Source organism: Acipenser ruthenus, chromosome 3 (genome assembly GCF_902713425.1).
Source record: "Acipenser ruthenus chromosome 3, fAciRut3.2 maternal haplotype, whole genome shotgun sequence".
Lineage (NCBI taxonomy): Eukaryota > Metazoa > Chordata > Actinopteri > Acipenseriformes > Acipenseridae > Acipenser > Acipenser ruthenus.
This window is the reverse complement of record NC_081191.1, coordinates 16,803,756-16,816,644: the sequence shown is the minus strand read 5'-3', so window position 1 is coordinate 16,816,644 and position 12,889 is coordinate 16,803,756. Positions and strand designations below refer to the sequence as shown.

General features: G+C 40.8%; 2 protein-coding genes across 4 annotated transcripts in view; one reads left to right on the top strand and one right to left on the bottom strand.

The window, feature by feature from the left end:
• Positions 1 to 5,062, top strand: part of LOC117435596 (regulator of G-protein signaling 22) — a 50,098-nt gene extending 45,036 nt beyond the window's left edge. Inside the window, exon 27 of one of the 2 annotated variants that reach the window (XM_034058911.3) lies at positions 4,693 to 5,062. In XM_034058911.3, coding sequence (XP_033914802.3) covers positions 4,693 to 4,699 — 7 coding nt within the window. In that variant the 3' untranslated portion in view covers positions 4,700 to 5,062. Of the gene's footprint in view, positions 1 to 4,689 lie in introns of both variants that reach the window. The other variant, XM_034058910.3, reaches the window with a different exon arrangement.
• An 873-nt stretch (positions 5,063 to 5,935) lies between these two features.
• Positions 5,936 to 12,889, bottom strand: part of LOC117394303 (intermembrane lipid transfer protein VPS13B-like) — a 370,657-nt gene continuing 363,703 nt past the window's right edge. For both annotated transcript variants that reach the window (XM_033992431.3, XM_033992429.3), the window contains exons 57-62: positions 11,240 to 11,416; positions 10,254 to 10,424; positions 9,043 to 9,219; positions 8,100 to 8,202; positions 6,917 to 7,166; positions 5,936 to 6,704 (exon numbers count right to left, since the gene is read on the bottom strand). In XM_033992431.3, coding sequence (XP_033848322.2) covers positions 6,456 to 6,704; positions 6,917 to 7,166; positions 8,100 to 8,202; positions 9,043 to 9,219; positions 10,254 to 10,424; positions 11,240 to 11,416 — 1,127 coding nt within the window. In that variant the 3' untranslated portion in view covers positions 5,936 to 6,455. The remainder of the gene's footprint in view (positions 6,705 to 6,916; positions 7,167 to 8,099; positions 8,203 to 9,042; positions 9,220 to 10,253; positions 10,425 to 11,239; positions 11,417 to 12,889) is intronic.

Below are 12,889 nucleotides of genomic sequence, written 5' to 3'. Positions count from 1 at the left end.
ATTAACTTTTTAATATTTTAAATTATTATTATTATTATTATTATTATTACTTGCGGTTACACACGACATAATCACCATCTTCATTATTATTGTTATTATTATCAGAATCTGTGTTATGCGCAGGTCACCACTTATATTATTATTTACTTTTGTATTTTGTTTTTTCCTTTTAAAATAGTCCAGTGACCTTGACAGAAAATGCTTTATAAATATGGCTCATAATCTTCAAAACTATGTATGAGCTTGGTAATGTTGGGATGTGTCACATAGAATACAAACGTGTTGCTGGCTTTGTTTTACAACGTATAGAATAGTAGGACCTCGATAATATTTGTTTGTTTGGTGAATCTCCACAAAACGTCGCTGTATGTAAAGACCTTTTTGTCACGGATTTGTGCCAGAGAACAATTTAGTGAACAAAATGTTATTTATCATAAAAACAAACAAACCAAAAAAATCCATAGCTTAAAATTAGGTCACATGTTCAAGTTGTGTGAATGCAGGACCTTTTTTGTGTCATTTTTTAAAAGCCAGCAAAAGTGCACATTTTTCATTTAAGTGCTGGATATATAGACTGCATGTATGCTCCGGTTTAGTTTTGCTTATTAATAAACCTTGTGGATACGGCTTAACATAACTACCTCTGTGACTATGAAGGGGAGTTATTACGTTTAAAATCTATTTAATTAAATTGTACTTTTTAAAAACGTGTAATTCGTTTCAGCATTGCTCTACTAAACTGTTTCAGTTAGCATATACTGTTAGTGTGCCATTATACTTACATTAGCTCATAGTCAGTTTATAAAAGTACTCTCCAAACTCATCGTGTTTGTAGTGTTAAGAAAGACAAGGTGACAGCAGAAATCAGCATAAGGGCCCGCTGTTTTAGATCCTTGAAGAATGACAAGCTGCATAGTTTAAGAGTACGGTGTAAAGTTCAGAGTTACAGTTCTGTTTTTGTTATTGTTTGTTTCATTACCATAAGTACTGTAGCAAGCATGGGAATTATTAGAGGAGCAACCAAGTTTGTTCCAGGGCACTATAGGGCCAAGCGGCCTTGGTGGAATACGACCGCTCGACCACGGGTCTGCAGCCGCACTCGGCAAGTTACCTCAGAGAGCCTCTCGAGAACAACACAGGAGCCCTCCCAGTAACTGTCCAGTTTGTGGCAGAGTCTTTTTCTTCGTCGGGGGCAGTAAACCCAGATCTGCTCCCCAGCATGAAATCCCAGGCCCTTGCAGCGGGTATTGTACGCCCGCTTGTGGCGCTGACCAGCTGAGGTCTGTAGTGTGGAACTGGGGTGGCCTTCTGAACACAAGGTCCAGCAGGATTCAGAGCTCCCTCCCAAACATGAGCCGGTGGTGTGTACCCCGTGGAATCCTGAACTGCAGTCTGGTAGGCCATTAGGACCAAGGGCAAGTATTGGTCCCAGTCACGCTGGTGCTGGGAGGTCCACATGGCAGACTGGGTAGCAAGGGTGCGGTTAAACTGCTCCACTAATCAGTCACTCTGTGGGTGGAGCAGTGTTGTCCTGTTTTTTTTTTATGCCCAGCCACCTCCCCAAACACTTGCGCTTCAAAGTTATGCCCCTGGTCACTATATGTAGCTCCTGAGGAGCCCCAAACCAGCAGAATATACCTTCCAGCAGTGCCTCCGTGCAGGTAATTGCGCTCTGGTCGGGGACAGCGTACACCTTGGGCCATTTAGTGAAGTAATCCATGGCCATGAGGACGTACCGGTTGCCCCCCTCCGTCCGTGGGAAAGGCCCTAAGATATCCACGGCGACGCTCTCCAATGGTGCCCCCACTTGGTATTGCTGGAGCAGAGCGTGAGAGTGGTTCAAGGGGCCCTTCTGGGCAGTGCACCGGTCACAGCGACGCACATAGGTCTCCACGTCGAGGTGGCACGGCCCCAGTAGAACTGCTCACGGAACCGGCCCAGGGTCTTGGCGATGCCGAAGTGTTTGCAGGACGGTTTCTCGGACATCTTGGGGAACCACCGCTTGTAACCACTTATGTCCTGTCGTAGAGTGTGTCCAGTAACAGTACAGCTCACTTCCCCAGGGGCTCAAACATTCCCACTGCGCCACCACTGCTGCGTCTCTGGCTGGACGCTGACCCGCCGATAATCATAGGGTACCAGCTCAGCATTCAGACCCTGTTGACGCTGGAGCTCCTCCTCTGGCAACTTGAGCGGGGTTTCCACGGATACAGCGACATCACTTACCTGCACCACTGTGCCTCCCGCTCCTCCATCCGATGGCTGTGCTTACAGTCCTTGGAGGTGCAGGCGGCCGGCCCGTGCTGGATGGAGTACTCGTATCCCTGCAGTGCTTCTATCCAGTGAGCCACCTGTCCTTCAGCCTCGCGGAAGTTGAGCAGCCACCGCAGGGAGGCATGGTCCGAGGTGCGGAAGTGGTGCACGGCCCGTACTACAGCCAATAGTTCCGCTCTGTTTTGCTACGAGCTTGGCTGGAGGATGCGACTACTTGTTCCGCGTCCGGGTCAAGACCGGGGCCTTCACGAGGTCCTCTCGCAATTCCCCAAAGGCGCCTGTGCAGTAGGTGTCCCAGGTGAACCAGACCCCTTTTTCGGTCCGGCGGTGCAGGGGCCAGCGATCTGAGAAAAGTCCCCCACAAAGCTACGGTAATAAGACGCCAGGCCCAGAAAGCTATGCACCTCCGTCACTTTAGCAGGGTCTGTGGCAATGCTGTCTCCCCCAACAACGTGGCAGAGGAAGAGCATTTCTCTTCTCAGCAGGTTGCACTTCCCCGTTTCAAGCCCGCTCCCCGGATGCGCTCAAGCACAGTCCTCAAGTTCTGCAGCGCTTCCGGGAAGGTAGCGGCGTGCACCAAGAGGTTGTCCAGGTACACGACACAGTGAGACCGTGGAAATCCGGCGAGCACCCGCTCCATCAGGCACTCGAACATTGCTGGGGCATTGCACAGTCCAAAGGGAATCGCTGAAAACTGTCATAGACCCTGGCCAATGGAGAAAGCAGCTTTTGGCTGTGCCTCGGACCAGCTCAACCTGCCAGTATCCGCCAGTCCACCAATACTGCCTTGCTACAGCTTATTTTTCTAGGTACAGCTGCCGCCGGCGCATGCCTTTCGTTAAAAAAAAAAAAATACATAGAAATGTCACTGGAAGGTGGGCCGCGGACCACAGTTTGGAACCCCTGGGCTAACGCGTCTACTAATACACAATAATAAACAATTTTGTTCACAAAACTGTTTAAGCACAATTTTGTATACGCAAATGAATTATTTCTGTTTGACGATTTGTTTCATAAAAAAAATCATGGTCAGAACTGTTTGAAATTGTGTGTGTGTATATATACATATACATACCGGTATCCTGAAATGTGAATTATACTATGTGAATTATACCATGAATTATACCATGTGAATTATACCATGATTGGTATGTATAGGGTTTGTTGTATATTAATATAAAATAAACTTGATTTATACTGTGTTTGTATTAAGTATGTCTCTGCGAGTATACATGAATTAATTTTTTTAATCCCACGATATTGCAATATGGAAATTATCAATATCGAACGCTATAGATGTGATATCTAAATATCGATATTGATGCCCCTCCCTGCTTTTTGCCTTTTAAACAAAATTCTGGCTTTGTTATTGGACATACGGTACATGTTTTCAGGTTCCGGTAGAATGCTTGTGTGAATTCCCTTTTTTCTTTTTGATTGCCTATGGGAATCTTTGTGACAGTCCTTGCATTCTTTCTTGGGGAGCTGACGACTCAGGTGACACAGAAGGGGGTTGACTGGAATGCAATGACACAGTCACATTGCAATGTAATGAACTCAATACCATTTGCTGTGACATACAGGGAGACAATGAGTCGTTTGTGCTTTGTTTGTGATAAAACAAACTGTGAAGCCCTGTTTGAAAAGGGATACTTTTCAGAGATACAAAACCCGTAATAGCAAAACCAAACCACTCTGCCTCTATGTTGCCATGGTAAGGCCTGCAAGCAGTTCAGATGTTAGATTCCCTCAGAAGTCACATGATCTGCCTCGTTCAGGAACAAATCATTTTGTTGCTGGAAAAACACTATAGAAGCTTCATGTGCTGCTGCAGAAACAAGTGCTGTTTAGGGACTAAATCCATCAAAGTTGTAAAACATGTTTCACTGAGGAGACATGTATGTACCCTTTTTATCTGAAACGTTCTCAGACAAGGTTAAATATTGTAATTAAACAAAGTTTATTTATAGGTTATTGTAATACAAGAAGTTTGTGTAGTATACTTAGTTCTGTAATAAATAGCATTAGCCCGATATTGCCAAAACATGCTGTAAGGAAACCTTCCTTGGGAGACAAGTATTCTTTGTGTATTGGAAAGTGCAAGTAATATTTAAGATTATACTGCCATCTTGTGGTTTTGCTGTACAATAAACTACTTGACTCTTCAGGCTATAATATATATAAAATACATTTCAAATGTACTGTACATATCTGTTTTTAAAATACAGTATATTGTACAAGGGACAGAAAGTACATTTTAAGTCTATTTAAAATATGATCTTGCATAGATACATTGACAGGAAATATTGTTAATTCTATAGGGTGATGCAAAGCCTTCGGTCAGAGTTGTACATTCACAGGATATCACATACCAGCACATCTGTTTGACACTGACAGTGTTTTGTTTTGTACCAGCAGTTCCTGAAAACGAGTGATGGACGTAGCATCTAATGAGAACAACTTTTCAAAGTGATTTCTTCATTGTTCCAGGAAGAAAAAATAAACAATTGCCGATGTATTTGTAATAACAAACTCCTGTCCCTTTGTTATTTATGTGATTTGTGGAATCATAAATCTTTTAAGAAAATTGTGTTCTTCATGAATTGATTCAGTATTTCCATGCTGGTTGTGATTTATTTATTTTTGTTATTACTTTGCTCCTTTTTTTAAAACATAATTGTGATTTAACTATAATGGCTACCTATATTTAAACTTCTGTAGCCTTTTCTTATATAATTCTTATTCTTGTTACCTGTCATAATAAAATGTTTAATTTTTTTTAAAATCACCCGCCTTGTTGTCCATTCTCTTTCTATACAGTCTTTTTCTCCTAACTGTTTATATTTTGTTTCTTCTTTTGCAAACATGTTGGTTTATATATATATATATATATATATATATATATATATATATATATATATATATATATATATATATATATATATATATATATATATACACACACACATACACACATACAGTGCCTTGCATAAGTATTCACCCTCCTTGGACTTTTCCACATTTTGTAGTGTTACAACCTGGAATTAAAATGGATTTAATTAGGATTTTTTGTCACTGATCTACACAAAATAGTCCATAATGTCGAAGTGGGGAAAAAAATCTACATATATATATATATATGTGTGTGTGTGTGTGTGTATGTATATATATATATATATATATATATATATATATATATATATATATATATATGCAATAGGAATACTGTGTGTAAGTGTGAGATATGGACAGATGCACAGGTACCTCCATAGAACAAAGTATTTTATATATATATTTCAAGTATTGCCAAAGTCACAACATCACAGTGCTCTTAGAACAATCTTAAGTACATAAGTGAATGTGCAACTTTCAAACTTCAACAATAACATTGGTCTAACTAGCTATGATCTCTGAAGGAGGAATTCGAGACCTTGTAGCTAATTATTAAGAGTTACTAGTTTATCCATTACTCTTTTAGCTTCAGTATTTCTAGTGATTGATGCATATCCAGATTCTCTTTAGATATTGTGATGTTTGCTGTTTTTACTCTCTGTATACATATATATACACACACACACCATCATATATTTATACAACACACCCTTTCACTAATTATTTGTACCTGTATGTCATGTTTGACAGACACAAAAAATATCCCACAGATTTTTAATTGTTATATTTTATTAGCGTTAAATATTTTGCTCTTTAATCCCCTTTTCAGATCAAATGCAAATAAAATCATGAGTTTATAAAGCTTACATAAAACTGGAAGCACTGCTTATTTTTACATATTTGTCAGTACAAGGCTGAGCTGAATATAAAATATGAATTTAAATCTAATAAGTCTAAATAGTTATTTGTACTTTTATTTAGTAAAATGACTGTGCTAACTATTACTATTATTATTGACAGGTTGGATAAATGAATTATACTGACACAATATGTGCTTGACTTCCAGTAACTTGCATATACTGTATGCGTAAATACAATTTTTAACATAAATTACTACATCATACTTAAACCGAAAAACACCAATACTGAATTAGAATGTTGTATTTGGCTATGTAGTAACATTTGTGATTGCATACACATTTTTAACAAAATAAAAAAACTGGTTTAAACTAGAAAAACAAGAAATTCTTAACTTTACTGGAAATTGTACTGGAAACTATGGGTGTGTTTTAGTGAAAACCTTTTCTTAGTGCTTTGTTTTTCACCATAACAAACTTGCTCACAAACACACGAGCAAAATGCGAGTCCACAAGATATTTGTAAGTCTTGACGGTAGTAGGTGGGGGTTCAGCAGCCACTACTGGAGATTGTAATTGCACAGAAGAGCTGCTGTGTAAAACGTGGTGAGATATTTTTGTGACATAGTCCACAATCCTGTTGTACTGCTGCTCCGACAGTCTTTCTCTTACGCCCTCAGCCTGAAAAAATAAAGGGGACAGAACATACTACCTCAGAATCGAGGAACTGATTTTAATTAAAAATCTACTTTTCAAAACTACACATAACAAAACATAATCACAGCAAAGCTTCAATAAAAGACATGCATTACATCTCTAGTGGGAGGTAACCCTTTCCCTGCTCCGATGACAGAACACCTGGGGCACACCTGGAGTACAACACTGATCCTTACCTCTAATTCACACGGCACTCTCTGTTGCTTCAGTATGACTTTGAGCAGGTTGTCCTGGGCAGTGTCTTGAGAACACTCGATTTCGGTGACAGGAAACGCCTGCTGCTGCGTGTCTTCACTGAGGCTGACCACAAACAGCACCTCGGAGGTGAGCAGCAGGCAGCCCTCGTGCTCCTGCCCCGAGCCACTCACAATGGTGACATCCAGAGCCATGCACATCTCTGGCCTCCCCAGCGACTGCAGCATTTTCCTGTTCCACACAAAGTACATTTGCTGTCAACAGCCTTTTCTGGTACTGCATTATATTTAAGTAAATCTCCTGATTTGTATTACATACAACATAATATTCCTATCAAGCAAGTACCAAACACTAAATAACTTGTTTTCAGAGACTGTTACATACACAAAACAAATTAAAGGTAACAATACAGAAGGGATATATGCAACCTTGACACCCAAACCAGGACAACAGCAATGAAATGGGCTGAATAAAAACTGCACAGCAGCTATCACTATCAATACCATTATAAGGCTGAATAAGACTGGGGTTGTTGATCTAATGGAGAACACTGGGAGGGCCTGAACAAAATCACCCAGGTGGCCGTATTTTAAAAACTTAAAAACTGATTCAAACCATGCACAATACATGTGCTTGAAGGCCTGACAATTTGAAAGCCAAACTGCCACAACATTACTCACTGATCAGACTGCTCTGTCTCAGTGGGAGCCTTGTTTTATTTGTATTTTTTGTCTCAGTAGTTTGTATCACTTAGGAACTGAATGAGTGCGTATTCATCTTTTTCTCCCACAACATAGATCTTAATAAACAAAATACATTTTAATCATATTTTACTGCATTTCTTTTTTGTATTATTTTGATATTTATACCTCTAGGGTTTTTCAGTACAAGAACTTGGAACACATAAGTACAACGGGGATTTGAGATTGCGGATGACATCAACTAGCCTAATACAAATGCATTTAATTGAGGCTCACTAACTAGCTCAGTGATGCACAATCTGGATGACGGAGACATGTCTGTGGATAATGTCATAGTAAAAGCAGGCAAAAAAACCCCAAAAAACATAACTTTTTATACAAGTGAAAAATGACCTGCTAGCTGAACAATAAGTCAGGGCCTGAGGAACTATGCTGTCAAAAAGAAGTGGTTTAATAACGTTACCAGATGTATTTGATGTGGCTGTTTGGAGCCTCAGCAGCCTGTAGTTCGTTGGGAAGATAGAGCTGTTTGGGAAGCTGACAAAGTCCAGCCCCATGTAAAATACCTGAATTAAAAATAAAAGGAGCAAAGATTTAAATTTTACTATTCGTTTCCCTGCAGTTGAGTGCTTCACTGATGTCATTTATTTAGAACAGTTCATAAAACAAGCCCAGATCCCCAAATTATGTCATTTCTCTGGAACATGCAGGAGGCAAATAATTCATTTCAATTGCTACCATGCAACAACGACGCACTTAACCTCAAAGACCTTACATTAGATAGGAAGAAAAAAATGAACACTCCAAAGCCAACAAGAAAATAGCTGGGAGATTAAGCACTACACCCTGGAGAGCCATCGTTCCTAAATGGAATCACACACTTCATTTACAATTGATGTACTGTAATACTGAGCTGTTAGCAATGCAGTTAACTTCAGTGCACAGGGCTCGACAATAACACATTTTTTAGAAAACATGAACAAGACCAAATTGGCTTTAATATGTCAGTTAACTTTTCATCATAACTGTCAAAAGTACCTTATACCACAGAAAACAACTAATAAATAATTACCTCAGGCCAAACAAAATGTAACTTTATTTATTTCTATCATTTTGCAGATGATTTATCTGCATTTTAATTTTCATAAGTGACAAGTGCAAACCAGATTGGTTGTGGTGCTTAAAGTTTCCTTAGTATTGGGAGCGCTGACCTAAAACTTAAAATGTAAATCTGAAATGACTTCTTTTTTATGTTTGTCTGGATGTAAGACATACTGTACTGTATGTAGGTGATTTAAGGTGATACTGCTGGATTCTCTGGTTGAAGAAAGCAATACTATCTTCCAACTTGTAAGTCTATAGTCTGTACTGTGAAGACTGTAGTAAAGAGCAGTGTCTTCACTCACCGAATCCTGTCTGTGAGACCAGCTCAGCTGCTCCTCCGATAGGTTTAGTAAACACTCCCACGATTCCTTTCCCCACACCCGAGATCACTCCTTTGGCTTTGCTTCCAGCAGATCCGTGTGTCTCTGAAGTTTTCTGAAAGTTTTGCATCGGCTGGTCCACAATACCAGCAATGGCCCCTAAAGCAGATAATTACACAGTAGGCCAAAACAGTGTTACAGTAGGTAAGGTCTAGAAGCTCTTCTTTTTCAGCAAGACGTTAAATGATTGCTTTTATGTATGTGCTTATATATATATTTTAACTAGTATTTTCTGGATCATTCTATTTTTGTGTATTAAATTACACACAAATCACCCATGTGAATATATTCAAAACTTACTCACTTTTTCTGTAAAGCCTTACAACAGAATAGTTCACTTGTATGGGCCAGCAATAGAATACCTTCCATTACCCGGTGCTATTTGGTACCACACACGCACTTATTCTCTCTTTTGTTATTAGGAGTTTAGACAGTAATCCACAGCAGGGACAACAGGTGTATGTGGACACAGTGCAACTTACACAGTCGTGTCATGAAATCGGCAGCACTTTCAAAACGGATGTCCTTCACTGGAGAGCTAGCCTGTGAGTACTGAGCGAGCAGGCTGATGCCCTTCACTGGAGAGCTAGCCTGTGAATACTGAGCGAGCAGGCTGATGCCCTTCACTGGAGAGCTAGCCTGTAAGTACTGAGCGAGCAGGCTGATGCCCTTCACTGGAGAGCTAGCCTGTGAGTACTGAGCGAGCAGGCTGATGCCCTTCACTGGAGAGCTAGCCTGTGAGTACTGAGCGAGCAGGCTGATGCCCTTCACTGGAGAGCTAGCCTGTGAGTACTGAGCGAGCAGGCTGATGCCCTTCACTGGAGAGCTAGCCTGTGAGTACTGAGCGAGCAGGCTGATGCCCTTCACTGGAGAGCTAGCCTGTGAGTACTGAGCGAGCAGGCTGATGCCCTTCACTGGAGAGCTAGCCTGTGAGTACTGAGCGAGCAGGCTGATGCCCTTCACTGGAGAGCTAGCCTGTGAGTACTGAGCGAGCAGGCCGATGCCCTTCACTGGAGAGCTAGCCTGTGAGTACTGAGCAAGCAGGCTGATGCCCTTCACTGGAGAGCTAGCCTGTGAGTACTGAGCGAGCAGGCTGATGCCCTTCACTGGAGAGCTAGCCTGTGAGTACTGACCGAGCAGGCTGATGCCGAGGCGGGAGAGTCCCTGACGCAGGCCGTCCCCCAGGCTCTCAGGGAGCTGCCTCCTCCACTCCTCCTGCCGGTGGTAATGCTCCTCATCCAGAGACAGGCGGTCCATATTCCTTGCCAGGCTGGTGGCCAGGTTCGTGATCGACGTCAGAGTGCCTGAACACAATCGAGACGGTGGACTTGCCATCAACACAAACACACCTCTTTGACAGATTGTCCTCTTTGTCTAAAGAAGACGCAATAATGCAGCACTTCACAATAATATTTAACACTGAACTTTTCTGTAATGTACTAAAACATGCAGCCCAGCAGCATCTCAAAATAACTTCAATAAGCAACTGCAGTACATGGTAGTTTATTTACATAACTGTGTCGAGGACATCAAGGTGAATACAATGCACTTTTCTTTTCCACAGAATGTATATTTTAACTAAAGCTAGCTGGCCATAAATTTGATCCATCTGCTTTTCAACAGGGTTCTGGACCTAGGTTCTACCTGACTTTCTATCAGGTTTCAGGTTGTTTTGTGAAAATGCACTCAAGTTATTGTGGTAAAACTGTTGGTGGCAATGGACAGCCCTGAAACTGCAAACAGCTGTTTGTTACAATCCCTCTATTGTTCACAAAACAACTCATTTACTTAATCAGTTACTTTAGCTACATTATGCACCTCCCATAGGTTATAAAGCACAGCTAATTAGAAAATTGACAACTGAGTGGCTTGTTATTTTCCAAAAACAAAGTAGGCGAAAAATAATTAAATAAGCTTTCACGTGGAGCACAGGGGGCACACTGACCATGCTTAACTGCATGACTATCTCTTAGTGATTCAGTCAAGATTACATGTGCAGGTTTGATAGTCTCTGCATGGTGCTGAAGGGCAGTGCACGGTTTGCAGACACATTATTCAGCCCCCTTATGAAAAGCCAGTAGCATTTCCAAGGCAGAAAGGGCAGGAAACAGTAAGATACCTTTGGATATGTGTTTAACAAAGGAAGTTGTCCCTCGGGAGACTCCACTGACAAAGGCTCCAGGGCCACGGGTCAGCCCCTCGTAGGGGAGCCTGAAGAAGTCAGCAATGCCGTTACCTATACTCCTCACCAGACTCGCGGGGCTGCCCAGGATTTCCAGAGACCCAACAACCCAGCCTGTGGGGACAAGGGGGGAAAGGCTTTAGCAAATAATAATAATAATGATACTAATAATAATAATAATAACGAAACCACCTTCTTGTGCCTTTGCCTTTTCTTCAAAGTAGGGCACTATAAACCCACAGCTCTGCCTTTTTAACATGGAGGTGATTTTATTGCATCATCAATGTCTTTAAACAGATAACAAAAAGGATGCAGAAAGTTCCTTGATGCTTTGGAAGATGGGAACACAATCACTGAACCCCTTGATTTCTTGATATGCACATCACAATGATATCATTATTTACACACAATTTTTGATTTCAGACATGAAACCTTATTTTAATTAATGTACACTTTGGTTTTGTTTTTATTCTCTTTGATGAGATAAGAAACTGTACATTGTTTTTAGTATCCTAAGCCTGTATTCTTACACGTTTACAGAGCATTCTTAAATTACCTCCGACTCCAGCTTTTTTGCTGTGAACCCCTTTTCAAAGATGTTTTTATTACCCTTATTCAGATTATGACCAAAGTCCAAGAATGCTACGTCAGTGAAAAGAAATATAGGTATGTGATGCAAATACATGTCCGGATGAATCAGTTTAGAGGGAACATTTTTCAAAATATACACACTATAACTAGAGACACTAAAGTCCAACAAGCAATTAGAATGATTTCTGAGGTGGAAATTAGTGGGTTAAATGTTCCCATATGTTTGTAAGTTATCAAGACACTGTGCCTCACTGAAAAACAATCCCACATGCATTTCATACCTATTTCAACTAATCAATATTTCCTAGAAATGACTAAAAAGAACATTACTTAATTTAAAATGCTTATGGAGTCCAATAAAAGCTGGAAGGACAAAAAACAAAAACCTCAGTAATGTTTTCTTTGCTATGGGATAGAGCTGGCACAGAGTGCATATAACAGTTAATATTGTGTTTATAATATCTTTCCATTCAATGTCAATTTCCTTGAGAGCACAGCATTTAATTCTACATTGTTGTCTGCAATCATCCAAGTACTTTAGGATCTTTTCTTAATGATTATTTTCACATGCCCCCTGTTCTTCAGAAGGGGTCTTGGCTCTGTTCCATGTTGGGAATCAATTTTTTCATTGATTCCCCTAAGACCAGTGTATGCTAAGGTTTCCTCAATACAAAGCCAGCTTGGCACAGCAGAGGGAATGACCCGCCATCATTTTCCTGTCTAATCAGTAACCCCATCCTTGAGAACACTGCCCCTCGCCCCTCGCTAGCGTGTAACAGAGACGAGGAAACTCCCCTCATCATTTGGTAATGGTGCGCTCCTAGTTTGACAGGCAGCTGTAATTCAGTCTCATGACTTGCTACAGAAGGATTGTGGACCCACAGGGACAGCCACTTTATCCACAGTTAAGACAATTGTATTTGGCTTGTTTATAATAACTTAGGGCCATTTATTAAGTTATTAACGTGTATGTATTCCAAATAGTTTTTGCAAGCA